Source organism: Lolium rigidum, chromosome 6 (genome assembly GCF_022539505.1).
Source record: "Lolium rigidum isolate FL_2022 chromosome 6, APGP_CSIRO_Lrig_0.1, whole genome shotgun sequence".
NCBI lineage: Eukaryota > Viridiplantae > Streptophyta > Magnoliopsida > Poales > Poaceae > Lolium > Lolium rigidum.
The window spans coordinates 46,807,455-46,821,752 of NC_061513.1; the positions used below are offsets into that span (position 1 = coordinate 46,807,455).

The 14,298-nt window shown below is 43.1% G+C and overlaps 2 protein-coding genes across 2 annotated transcripts; one reads left to right on the forward strand and one right to left on the reverse strand.

The window, feature by feature from the left end:
• The first annotated feature begins 7,233 nt into the window (after positions 1-7,233).
• LOC124661099 (transcription and mRNA export factor ENY2-like) lies at positions 7,234-9,322 on the forward strand. The gene is made up of 5 exons (XM_047198957.1): positions 7,234-7,313; positions 7,491-7,587; positions 7,857-7,951; positions 8,495-8,571; positions 8,924-9,322. Coding segments are annotated over exons 1-5 (348 nt in total). The 5' UTR covers positions 7,234-7,311; the 3' UTR covers positions 9,001-9,322.
• Positions 9,323-10,484: 1,162 nt separating this feature from the next.
• Positions 10,485-13,460, reverse strand: LOC124664516 (uncharacterized protein At3g27210-like). The gene is made up of 3 exons (XM_047202020.1): positions 13,004-13,460; positions 11,959-12,039; positions 10,485-11,136 (listed from the first exon to the last, which is right to left on the reverse strand). Exons 1-3 carry the CDS (start codon positions 13,179-13,181, stop codon positions 10,703-10,705), a joined length of 693 nt encoding a protein of 230 aa, XP_047057976.1. The 5' UTR covers positions 13,182-13,460; the 3' UTR covers positions 10,485-10,702.
• Positions 13,461-14,298: the final 838 nt, after the last annotated feature.

A 14,298-nucleotide genomic window follows, 5' to 3' on the forward strand; every position in this document is an offset into this window, starting at 1 on the left:
CACCAGGGATTCCGGCGCCAACGTGGAACCTGCACAACACAATCAAAGTACTTTGCCCCAACGTAACAGATGAGGTTGTCAATCTCACCAAGCTTGCTTGTAAACAAAGGATTAGATGTATAGTGTGGATGATGATGATTGTTTGCGAAGAACAATAAAGAATAATTGCAGTAGATTGTATTTCAGATGTAAAGAATTGGACCGGGGTCCACAGTTCACTAGTGGTGTCTCTCCCATAAGATAAACAGATGTAGGGTGAACAAATTACAGTTGGGCAATTGACAAATAAAGAAGGCATAACAATGCACATACATATATCATGATGAGTACTATGAGATTTAATCAGGGCATTATGACAAAGTACATAGACCGCTATCTAGCATGCATCTATGCCTAAAAAGTCCACCTTCAGGTTATCATCCGAACCCCTTCCAGTATTAAGTTGCAAACAACAGACAATTGCTTTAAGTATGGTGCGTAATGTAATCAACACAAATATCCTTAGACAAAGCATTGATGTTTTATCCCTAGTGCATGAGAAGTATTTCCTCTCGATACAAGGTTTAGGCTAGCAAGGTTATTTGAAACAAACACAAGGATGAACCGGTGCAGCAAAACTCACATAAAAGACATATTGTAAACATTATAAGACTCTACACCATCTTCCTTGTTGTTCAAACTCAATACTAGAAATTATCTAGACTTTAAAGAGACCAAATATGCAAACCAAATTTTAGCAAGCTCTTTGTATTTATTTATTAATAGGTGCAAAGTATATGATGCAAGAGCTTAAACATGAGCACAACAATTGCCAAGTATCAAATTATTCAAGATATTTTAGAATTACTACATGTATCATTTCCCGATTCCAACCATATAACAATTTAACGAAGAAGATTCAACCTTCGCCATGAATACTATGAGTAAAGCCTAAGGACATATTTGTCCATATGCAACAGCGGAGCGTGTCTCTCTCCCACACAATGAATGCTAGGATCCATTTTATTCAAACAAAAACAAAAACAAACCGACGCTCCAAGCAAAGCACATAAGATGTGATGGAATAAAAATATAGTTACAGGGGAGGAACCTGATAATGTTGTCGATGAAGAAGGGGATGCCTTGGGCATCTCCAAGCTTAGACACTTGAGTCTTCTTAATATATGCAGGGGTGAACCACCGGGGCATCCCCAAGCTTAGAGCTTTCACTCTCCTTGATCATATTGTATCATCCTCCTCTCTTGATCCTTGAAAACTTCCTCCACACCAAACTCGAAACAACTCATTAGAGGGTTAGTGTACAATAAAAATTAACATGTTCAGAGGTGACATAATCATTCTTAACACTTCTGGACATTGCATAAAGCTAATGGACATTAATGGATCAAAGAAATTCATCCAACATAGCAAAAGAGGTAATGCGAAATAAAAAGCAGAATCTGTCAAAATAGAACAGTCCGTAAAGATGGATTTTATTGAGGCACCAGACTTGCTCAAATGAAAATGCCCAAATTGAATGAAAGTTGCGTACATATCTGAGGATCACGCACGTAAATTGGCATATTTTTCTGAGCTACCTACGAGAGGCAGGTCGAAATTCATGACAACAAAGAAATGCAGAATCGCTGCAGATAATCCAAATCTAGTATGAACCTTACTATCAACGACTTTACTTGGCACAACAAAGCACAAAACTAAGATAAGGAGAGGTTGCTACAGTAGTAAACAACTTCCAAGACTCAAATATAAAACAAAAGTACTGTAGTAAAAACATGGGTTGTCTCCCATAAGCGCTTTTCTTTTACGTCTTTCAGCTAGGCGCAAAAAGTGTATATCAAGTGTTATCAAAAGATGGAGCATCAACATCATAACCAGGGGTATTGGGGGTTTTCTCAACCATGCATAGTATGTTGGACACATAAGTTTCAGCGGCTCCCTTTTCATTAGTCTTAGGCTTGCTACTCTCATCAAACAAATTTTCAGGAACAAGCCAAGCATAATTATCATCTAGAGCTTCATGCATCGTTAGGAGCTTACATGGTATTGGTGCTTTAATCTCCCCACCATTATTAACATTATTAGTGTACTTAATTCTATCCATATCCATTTTTTCAAGTGTTCTTTTAAAGTCAGTGTAAAAGCCAAGCCTTTTATGCTTAATAAAAACTTTCCTAGCTTCTTTAGCTATATCTTCAAATTCTCGCACTAAGACTTTTAGAACAAAATCTCTCTTCTCTCCCCGCTCCATATCAGAAAGTGTAAGAAACATGTGTTGTATCATGGGGTTGAGACTAATAAATCTAGCTTCCATCATGTGTACCAAATAAACAGAGGCATCTTCATAAGTAGGGGCAGCTTTTGCAAGGGGTATATCTTTAAGATCTTCATGCATACTAACATGGGTGAAAAATTCCTCTATATTATCTCTTCCAATTATAGACCCTTGTCCCACAGGTATATCTTTTGCAGTAAAATTAAAAGGAAACATGTTGAAATAAGTAAAGCAAATGCAAGTAACTAGTTTTTTTGTATTTTTGATATAGAGTGCAAGATAGTAAATAAAGTAAAGCTAGCAACTAATTTTTTTATGTTTTGATATAATGCAGCAAACAAAGTAGTAAATAAAATAAAGCAAGACAAAAACAAAGTAAAGAGATTGGATTGTGGAGACTCCCCTTGCAGCGTGTCTTGATCTCCCCGGCAACGGCGCCAGAAAATATGCTTGATGGCGTGTAACTCACACGTTCGTTGGGAACCCCAAGAGGAAGGTATGATGCGCACAGCAGCAAGTTTTCCCTCGGAAAGAAACCAAGGTTTATCGAACCGGGAGGAGCCAAGAAGCACGTTGAAGGTTGATGGCGGCGGGATGTAGTGCGGCGCAACACCAGGGATTCCGGCGCCAATGTGGAACCCGCACAACACAACCAAAGTATTTTGCCCCAACGAAACAGTGAGGTTGTCAATCTCACCGGCTTGCTGTAACAAAGGATTAGATGTATAGTGTGGATGATGATTGTTTGCAGAAAACAGTAGAAACAAGTATTGCAGTAGATTGCATTCAATGTAAAAGAATGGACCGGGGTCTACAGTTCACTAGAGGTGTCTCTCCCATAAGATAAATAGCATGTTGGGTGAACAAATTACAGTCAGGCAATTGACAAATAGAGAGGGCATGACAATGCACATACATGATATGATGAATATTGTGAGATTTAATTGGGCATTACGACAAAGTACATAGACCGCTATCCAGCATGCATCTATGCCTAAAAAGTCCACCTTCAGGTTATCATCCGAACCCCTTCCAGTATTAAGTTGCAAAACAACAGACAATTGCATTAAGTATGGTGCGTAATGTAATCAATAACTACACCCTTAGACATAGCATCAATGTTTTATCCCTAGTGGCAACAGCACATCCACAACCTTAGAACTTTCTGTCACTGTCCCAGATTTAATGGAGGCATGAACCCACTATCGAGCATAAATACTCCCTCTTGGAGTTAAGAGCAAAAACTTGGCCAGAGCCTCTACCAATAACGGAGAGCATGCAAGATCATAAACAACACATAGGTAATAGATTGATAATCAACATAACATAGTATTCTATATCCATCGGATCCCGACAAACACAACATATAGAATTACAGATAGATGATCTTGATCATGTTAGGCAGCTCACAAGATCCAACAATGAAGCACAATTAGGAGAAGACGACCATCTAGCTACTGCTATGGACCCATAGTCAAGGGGTGAACTACTCACTCATCACTCCGAAGGCGACCATGGCGGTGAAGAGTCCTCCGGGAGATGAATCCCCTCTCCGGCAGGGTGCCGAAGGCGATCTCCTGAATCCCCCGAGATGGGATTGGCGGCGGCGGCGTCTCTGGAAGGTTTTCCGTATCGTGGCTCTCGGTACTGGGGGTTTCGCGACGGAGGCTTTAAGTAGGCGGAAGGGCAGGTCAAAGGGCGTCACGAGGGGACCACACGACAGGGCCGCGCGGCCAAGGGCCAGGCCGCGCCGCCCTGGTGTCTGGCCACCTCGTGGCCCCACTTCGTCTAACCCTCGGTCTTCTGGAAGCTTCGTGCAAAAATAGGACCCTGGGCATTGATTTCGTCCAATTCCGAGAATATTTCCTTACTAGGATTTCTGAAACCAAAAACGAGCGAGAAAACAACAACCGGCTCTTCGGCATCTCGTTAATAGGTTAGTGCCGGAAAATGCATAAATATGACATAAAGTATGCATAAAACATGTAGATATCATCAATAATGTGGCATGGAACATAAGAAATTATCGATACGTCGGAGACGTATCAGCCGTCTCTGGAAGGTTTTCCGTATCGTGGCTCTCGGTACTGGGGGTTTCGCGACGAAGGCTTTAAGTAGGCGGAAGGGTAGGTTTAGGGGCGACGCGAGGGACCCACACGCTAGGGCCGCGCGGGCCCAAGCCTGGCCGCGCCGCCCTGGTGTGGCGTCGCCTCGTGGCCTCACTTCGTATCTCCTCCGGTCTTCTGGAAGCTTCGTGGAAAAATAGGCCCCTGGGTGTTGATTTCGTCCAATTCCGAGAATATTTCCTTTGTAGGATTTCTGAAACCAAAAACAGCAGAAAACAGCAACTGGCTCTTCGGCATCTCGTCAATAGGTTAGTGCCGGAAAATGCATAATAATGACATATAATGTGTATAAAACATGTGAGTATCATCATAAAAGTAGCATGAAATATAAGAAATTATAGATACGTTTGAGACGTATCAGCGGCAGTCACCTTTATGGGCATGGCTATTCAATTTGTGTGTAACCTGACCTATTGCTATATTTGCATGAGTCTCTACGTTTTTTCATGTCGTACAATTAAACGATCAGTCAAACGGATCATTAGAAAGATATAATACTCAAAAGTTGAGACATATATTTGGCGAGAACATGTAGCGCGTACTTGCCCCCTTTCAATATAAAACGTCCATCGGCTCTCCACACCCTTCCTGGTATACCTCAGTCGATCGCCCCTTCCAACTCACTCCCCCCCCCCCCCCCCCCGCCCACCCTCTCAAGATCTTTCCTATCGGTCTACCACGATCGATCAGCCCCCTCCCCTTGCTTGCCACCGACATTGTTGCCATAATTGGAAAGATATAATTAAACGGTCGGTCAAATCTGTCATTGGAAAGACATAATACTCAAATGTTGAGACATATATTTGGTAAGCACATGCGTCATGCATGAGGCTATATTTTTTTGCATCATATAATTAAACGGTCGGTCAAATCTATTATTGGAAAGATATAATACTCAAACGCTGAGACATATATTTGGTAAGCACATACGTCACGCATGAGACTCCAACCTAATGCATACTGCCCCTCCCCTTTCAGTATAAAACGCGCATCGATGTAGTCCATTGGCTCTCCACCCCCTCCCCTCTCTCAAGACCTTGCTATCGGTCTACCAAAGTCAGCCCCCTCCCAGCTCTCCAACCCCTCCCCCCCCACCCACCCTCTGAAGATCTTCCTACCGGTGTACCACTGTTGGTTAGCCACCTCCCCTTGCTCCGCACCAGCATCGTTGGCAGCCTTTGCACCTCTCGCATGCACGATCGGTGGCGCTGTTCGTTGCTGCCTTCACCATGGCGTAAGAGAAGATGGTGAGTCAGCTAGATCTAGATCGAGTTTCATTTTATACATATATATTTTTTTGCATTTTTAAGTGAAAGATGAAGTTCAAAATTTCTATACTTGGAACATCTGTGGAGTTAATGGTTGGTTTCAATTGAGATCATATGACAAATTTGGTGAAAAGTTGGTTCATGCTAAGTTTAGAGCTCCGCGGCTATTGTATACATGTCGCAACTCTTTCATGTTGGAAGATCTAGTAATGGATTTGACTTGACCAATGGGGAACTCCTTGAGCCACGATCTCTAAAAGTGTACCATTTCGTGGCCCCACTTATATTGTCTAATTACCGAAGGATAACTAGAGGCATACGTAATTATATCTTAGCCACTAATATTGTGGAATTAATTCCTGCCAAACAATAGTTTTGAAATTATTTTCTGCCATCAAACAATAATGTTGGAAAGTTATTTTCTTACAAACAATGTAGCAGAATTAATTTCACGATATTGTTTGACATAAAATAATTGTGCAACATTACTATTTGGTAGGCTCAGTTGATTTCACAACAATTGTTTGGCAGAAAGTAATCCGCTCTAGGTGGATAATGATGTGGAATAAATCTGCAAAAAAAAAATATTATGAAAATATTTGTTGTTATTAAACATTAACGTTGCAAAGTTGGTTTCTTCTAAACAATGTTGCATATTAATTGCACTACATTATTTGGAAGAAAACAATTATGCAAATATATTGTTTGGTAGTAGGGAGTAATTTTCCGTAATTTTTTGGTAGTAAGTAATTTCACATCATTAGCTTCCAATAGAGGAATTAATTTCTGCCAAAGAATTGTTGTGATATCAATTGCTGCAACCAAACAATAATGATGCACAATTACTTTCTGCCAAACAATGTTATGAATTTTATTCTGTAACTTTTTTGGAAGAAATTAATTGTGTAACACTAATGTTTGATAGCAGAAAATGATTTTGAAATATCTGGTAGGAATTAATTTCACAACATTAGTGACTAAGAGGTAATTAAGTCTGCCTATACTTATCCCTAGTGATTAGACTATATAAGTGGGACCACGAGTGGGTCCACAATTTGTGACTCTGGGTTGTGGAGTCCGCCATTAGTCAAAGTCACCTCCTTCCTCCTCCGACATTTCCACCATCCCAACCATGCCGCCTCTAGATACTGGAGCAGCCGAGCAGGTGACACTAATGGATCAAGTCGGTGGCAGTGGCATTGGTCATGCTAGTGGCATTGGTCATGCTGACAAGATGCGATTGTACCATCAGCAGACGCACCATGCGGTTGTCCTGACTGCAGAGTTTGATGACCAGCTCGTGACGTTGCACCATGATACCCGATAGAAGATGTAAGCTCTTGTTCCTTTAATGTGCGGTTTTTAGGTAATCTCATGACCGTTTGTTTCATAGTGAAAAGTTGACTATTTTCTTTATTTTCGAAAGAAAAGCCCGGAAAAGAGGACCAAGGCCAGTAACCCGTGAACTGCTGGGCCAATGCATCCGAAGAAACGGCCCAGCAACTTGACCAGGCTGTAGTCGGCCCCGATCGGAACAGAGCAAAGCCAAACACAGCCGCTAGCTACTCTAGACGCACGACCTCCGAAGCAGAGGAGACAGGAGGAACCCACGAGACGAAGCAGAGGCGCTCCAATCCAATCCAGCATGTAAGCGAGCCAATCGATTCCCCGCTGTTCGTGCGCGCATCCCGCGATTAAGCCCCCGAGCTGCCCACGAATCAGTTCGTGGGCGTTGCTACTTTCTCAAGGATTTGCGGGTTCCCGGCCCGATTTTGATGCGACGGGGCGATGATTTTGTTGTTGTTGTTGGGGGTGTGCATGCAGGAGGGCGTCGATTAACCGGCCGCCGACGCCGAATCAGGAGGAGGATGAGGACGAGGAACGGAAGGAGGTTCCTCTTAGCGAAATCATCAACCTCAAGGTACTGTTCTTGTCCCCGTCGCCCCTGCGGAAATCGTGCAGGAGATTTGCGGTCGCGTCTCGGCGTCTGTTCTTCCTCTTGCTTGGGTTTAGGGTTATTGGTGTATCGTAAGCATGCGGTGGTTGCAGCTGCTCGTATCATCCGGGTGGGTGATCATGATTCGATCTGGTTAGGGTTTGGTAGGAAGGGAGAGGGGGGAGAGGACGGTTTTAGGGTTCTTTTCTCTGTATATGCTTTCATTGAGTGAGGCGAGTTTTTGGTCTCTGAAGTTGGTAGAGAGTGGCGAGAAGGAGAGGCTGATGGAGCTTCTCCGGGAGCGGCTAGTGGAGTGTGGCTGGAAGGATGACATGAAGGCTCTCTGCAGGTTTGTCTCCTTGTACATCTAATTACAGTATAATTGATGGCATATTATGTTCACATTTACTATGCCTAAAAAATTCTCACAACACAAACTAACAGTAGGCTTATCACTTTTTGACCTGTGGGTAAATGGACCAGTCTATAACATCTGCAGTGAGTTACATGTTTTATTTCTTGTCTGCTCTAATGCAAAAAAAATCTGGAGGTACAAGTAGCACAGGCAGCACGCCTGCTTTAAGGCGTGATTTTTGCCCATCATCACTTTAACCATTATGTTTTTGCAGAGAACATAGCTATGCAGTTCTCCAGTTCTTCATTATTTAAAAAAGCTCCAGAATTACTCTAAATCAGTGAATGCCATGAGCCCCAACTTGCACTTTATCACTAACCTGTCTGCTGCCTCAAGTTGTCACATTAGAGCATTCTGAATTTTTTGTTATTTTGCGCACACCATTTGTCTGGAATTATGACGCTTGGGTTTTCCCTGAAGAATCTAAGCTATCGTCCTTGTGGTTGCTGTTAACTGGCGTCAGTTTGTTTTGTCTAGGGCCTATGCAAGGAAGAAAGGGAGAAATAATGTAACAATAGATGATCTTATTCATGTTATTACTCCAAAAGGAAGAGGTCAGTGATTTTTATTTGCCCAATTAATTAATTTCTGGCTGCAAAAGGAACGATATTTTGTTCGACTGCACAACAGGTTACTTAGTTCTACTTCTTATGAGCTACTAGTTGGACTGTTGGAAGGATCAGTACAAAATATGTAGCCTTTCCATGCATATTTCCATTTTTCTATTTGTATAAGTTGAATGCTTGCCTATTACAACAGGATTTTGGACCAAGAGAATGTACTTTTTTGCACTTGCCTCCCTCCTCATATGTTTTTCATAGACTTGTCTGTTGCTGCGCAATGTTAGGATGATAAGAAAGTGTTTCTTTCATGATTATCATTGTCTCCTGTTTTTTTCTGAAACAGCCGCGGTGCCTGGTCCAGTGAAGGCGGAGTTGCTGCAGCGCATCCGATCCTTTCTCATGTCTTCCTCGCTTTGGTAGACCATTTTTATACTGTTCAGAACTAGCCTGTAGGAAGGTCAAATCACCGATCTCACAAGGGGGGTAATGCCTAAGGGAAGCAACAAATCCAAGAATATGTAACAGATCTAGTGATCTCTATGATGCTGTGGACATATTTCTCGATCAGGCAGGTTGTTGGGCCTGTTGTCTAGCTCTACCATTCCCACATTGTATTCGTAAATCAAACCTCCCAGCGTGTAATACCACACTGTGTTGTTGCTTCAGTGCCACTTTGGGGATTTTAATTAGTACTCATGTATCTCATGTCAAACCTTATTGAGTGATTGTGTTGTGAAGGCCCTATAGTGTTGTCCAGTACTAGTATTTTCTGTGTCCTGCTTTATTGATTGTACATGTATGTGCTGCCAAAAACGATCTTATTTGCTGTCGCTTACTCATTTTTGGAGCCAAGCAAGAACACACACCACTTTTTGGTTGTGTTGTGAAGGCCTTATAATGTTGTCTGATTGTAGTATTTTCTGTATGCTGCTTTATTGATTGTACATATATGTGCTGCCAAAATCAATTTTATTGGGTGTTATTACTCTTTTTTGGATTCATTTTAACCTCTAAATAATCGGTTCACAGTAGGGTAAAGAAAGTTATTTAACAGGATACCACTTTTTTGGAGCCAAGCAAGAACACACACCACTTTTTTGGTTTGTGTTGCTTTCATATGAAATCATCAAATCAGTAACGTTTCTGATATTTTCTGTAGCTTCTCTGTACTGCTTCCGTATATTTGTTCGTGCTGCCAAAAATCATACTCTCTCCGTCTAAAAATAGGTGTCTGACTTTTATCTAGATACGGATATATCAAGATCCATATCGAGATAAAGTTGAAACACCTATTGTTACCTATTTTTAGCCGGAGGGAGTACTTATTTGCTGCTGATAACACTTTTTGGTTCATATGAACTTCTTGTAAAATGGTTTAGTAGGTTAAAACAAGATATTTTTTCTGTGCTGCTGGCTGTTATTTAAGCTTTCTGTTGCATTCTTGTTAGGCTTGAATACCGTCATATTAATCCGAACATCATCAAGGTAGTGGTGTATAATCACCAAAATATCCTGGGCAGCTATCATGTCCTTGTCATCAGTTGGATCAAAGCACTGCATGAGCACGTAAGCAAAATGCCCAACTAACTACGTGTCTGGTGGCTCGATTTGTGTCACCGATGCCAAATAATCACACAAGCTACTCAGTCTATGCCGTGATCCACGGCAGAATTGCCAATGGAAAAAAAAAGGCCCTGGACAATTGGCATCTGGATACAGAAGAAATCCACTTGTCTTGTCTAGCATAACCATTTAACCAAGTTGGCCTAAAAAAGGTAGCCAGAAATAGACCAGCCAATCACACTGAAGCCCTGAAGAACATGACATGGTAGGTAGGCACCCCGCATGACATGCCACATGCACCCAATATCTGACCAATTGCTGGCAACTGAAAAACACATCCATGGAGATCAGAGGAAATAATATATGCACAGCATTTCTCAAGCCAGATTCTAGATACAGCACATGAATTCCCGGAGTGACTATTCGCTTGATTATTACAAGGATATAGCACTCTCAGCAACTTGGCTTTCTTTACAGTAATTCGATTCAGGGGCCGCATCAGGTAGTAGTACCATAGCTGATACAGCTCGGAGAGGGGGCACTGGAGGCAGCAGCGCTGTCAAACAGCAACAGGCCCAGGGCCCATCTTCTGCCTCCCCTCATCTTCTTCCAAGGTCATGCTGTGGACAAAGGTCGGCAGGCAGCAGTGGCCGGTGTACCAGGACCTCTCCTTCCGGATTCTGGCTTCTCTGGCGGGCGTCGGTTCGGTGCTGCAGCCTGTGCTCGACTCGGACACCGGCTTCTCAGCTGTGTCAACGGATTGCGGCTGCTGCTCCCCGTTCTTGCTGCTATCTGGTTCTCTGGTGGTATCAGTGTTCTCTTCGTGGGCGTTCTGCATCGCCTCTTGCAGGAGCTCGGATAGTTTCCTTCGTCCAGTTGGAGAAGGCTCTGATGATTTCGAGTCATGTTCGTTGTTAGGCAGAAAAACGTTGCTCATCACAGTATTCGCTCTAGGTTGATAATTTGGAGTGCTGCCACGGGATGGAGTGAAATCTGCAAACAAAGCATACTGTTATGATTATGGTTGTTTCACGGATTGAACAGATCATGTTATCTGGTAGAAGATCTAGTAATCCACTAAGAGAACCTCCGAGGTCGTCATAAATGACAAGCATGGGTGTCATATATTCTCAAGATTTGGAAACGAGTTATATAAAATTAAGGACCACATGGGATAGGCTAGTCCAACTGAAAGTGGGGGGTCCAATGCAGCTCATAACCTATGTGATTATGGGTGTTGCGCGGATTGAACAAATCATATTATCTTGTAGAAAATCTAATTATCCACTAACAGACCATCTGAGGACGTCATAAATAGCAGGCTTAAGTGTCATATATGCTCAAGATTTGGCAAGTGGTTATATAACATTAAGGATCACATGGGATAGGTCAGGTGCAGCTGAAAGTGGGGGGTCCAATGCAGCTCATAACTGTTGGATGCCAAGAAGCATGATCATGCCAAAACACGAAATCAAAGGTCTCAACCGTTTGTCTCAAGATGCAATCGGTGCCTAAAATAAGCCCCTTGGATTCTAGTGTGACAAATAAAAGTTGCATCATCAGTTCGTCATGAGCTCAATCATCAGAGAACATGCAGTTTGGACAGAACATAGAGAGCAAACAAACCACGTGCTACCATGCTAGAGATGATATTATATAACAGCCTCAAAAGGGAACAACATGAACCAAAGCATCGGCACAACTGTGATGCCAGTATGAAGAGATGGTATTATTTGGCTGCAATATTATAGCACTCTAGCACTAGAATGAAATCCTTTCAGAGAATTGATAAAGCATGTCTAGCTATGTGATTACCTCCATTCACGCTCTGAAAGTCATCCTCGCAGTCAGAATCTAACCACCCTCGAGACTCGAAGAACATTTCGTCCTTGCTACCTGCAAATAAAGTTATGTTAGTTCCACCCTTCATACAACAGAAACAAACAAAAGTAGGTATTGATTGGCTCGATCAAGAATATTGCATTAACTATCAAGAAAGACAGCAGATTCAGCTAAAATCTAAATGGTAAAAAAACTTCGTCAGAGTAGAGAGTACAGAAAACCAACAATTTGCACACTTAACAGACAATTCACAATTCTTGGCAAAGATTAGATCTCAGATGAAGTGGTACCAAGGCTGAACCCAGTGCGCTCAGGATATTCAAATAGGAGTACCTACGAAGCAAGCTCCTGATTTGGAGCAACAAGGAAAGACATACAGGAGGGGAACTTTATATTGGCAATTTTAAGGCTCAACCAGAAAATAAGGACAAACTCATGTCCTAAGATAAGAAACTGGCTACAATAATAACAGAGCAATCAGATACAGTCTTTCCATAGGTGCAGCAATAGAACATCCTGATTCAGTGCAGCGCATGGTTTCTAGGGACAGGATAAACCGTGACAAGGATTCAGAGAAGTTTTGCTAGAACTTCAGATAACCTCTGCTGAATCCAGACAGAACAAGTCTATTTTTTTCCTTTGTTCCGGTTATTAATTAAGCAAATTCAGAACTAGTCTGTCTGCGTGGATACAGTTGCTTCCTGTCAACCATCAGCACCTACTGGAACAAATCGTTGAAGGGATCATAATAAATCATGATCTACAGAAGGGGTTACTAAAACTGAACACCAGTATGACAGTATCCTTCGCTATCAAATTCTTTGAACGCAGACGCGAGTATAATAAACCAATAAAGAAACCCAAAAGGGCCCTTTCCACATAAAGAACCGACTACCCGTATGATATGATGGATTCTTTTACCCTGATGAAAGATTAACTTTATGTAACTGATGATCAAGCACGCAAGAATCTGAAAATGCCGACTTTGGAAGAAGAGGAGGAGGATGGACCGTCGTACCAGAATCGGGGCTCCTGCTGTGGCCGAAGCCCGCCTGCCCCTCCTCAATCTTGCGCTTGAGATCAACGAGGACGTCGCCGACCGCGGCGCCGCCCTTCCCGTCCACCGGCCCCTCCTTGGGTAGCAGCTTCTGGGGCGTCCCGACGTCGTCCTTGTGAACCGACGCGCAAGAACCCATCTCCTGTGATTAGTCTCCTCTTTCCTCCGCTCTTCAGACCACCGCAAGAACAAGAAACATTCCCGTGCACGCAGAGCAAGGCGGGGATGGTGCCAACGTGAGAAAAGAATCAAGAAAGTGGAGGAGGGCGAGGGGGCACGAGTTCTTGGGTGGAGGGGAGGGGGAATGGCAGAGGAAGGAGGGCGTGGGAGTGGGGAGTGGGTTTTTTCTTTACTGGAAATACTGCGGTGGTATCGGAGCAGCCATGCGCGCTCGGGTCTCGGGATGTGGACGGCGAGAGAGAGAGACAGAGACTGAACCGGCGTGGCGCTGATGGACGACCGCTCGCGGTTCTCCGGCGAAATATAACAACACACACGAGAAGGAGAAAATTTCAGAAAAGACTTGTTTTAGTCCATAAAAAAACTGGGCCTCATGTAAAAAAAAAAACTAGGTCTCATGTCAAAAAGAAAAACTGGGTCTGCTCGCGAGAAGACGTAGTATCGCAGCGTGTACCTAACTTCCGACGCGTAGCTGACGGCGAACTAGAGTTGACACGACGCGATAAAACCATTTAGTTTTGGGGTCTCAAATTTCCTATGACCTCGTCGATTGAGGTTGGTATTTCTTTGTGTTTGGCATGGGAAAAATCTTCTTTGTGATGTACATGGCGACGTGAATCCGGTGCAGGAGAGTGAGATCAAGAAGACGAGCTTCTCCTCTAGAGGACGAGAAGGGGTGTGGTGCAGGAGTGGAACGAATCTACTGGAGGGGTAGATCTGCATTCCCGCTTCCACCACGGGTGTCAAAAAGGGGGAAATGGAGATTTTGGTTGGGGCTAATGGAGGAGGTAGCCCACAGCTTTGCCGCGCAAGGCCGCCGGAACTTCGCGATCTCCTACCGTCTTGCGCCAAGCTCCTGTGTGCATGGTGTTGCCGTCTAACCCTAGAAAAATTATTGATTTGGTCGTTCCTAAGAGTGTTTTAAGACCTGTGTAGGTCATAACGCAGACCCCATCCAACCATGCAAGCACTCTGTTTTCATTCCCATCTGACCTGTTTGGAGGGGATACGTGATACCAATCGCGCCCCAAACACATATATGGCATCCATTTGAGTAACTATCTGACCTTGGTGAT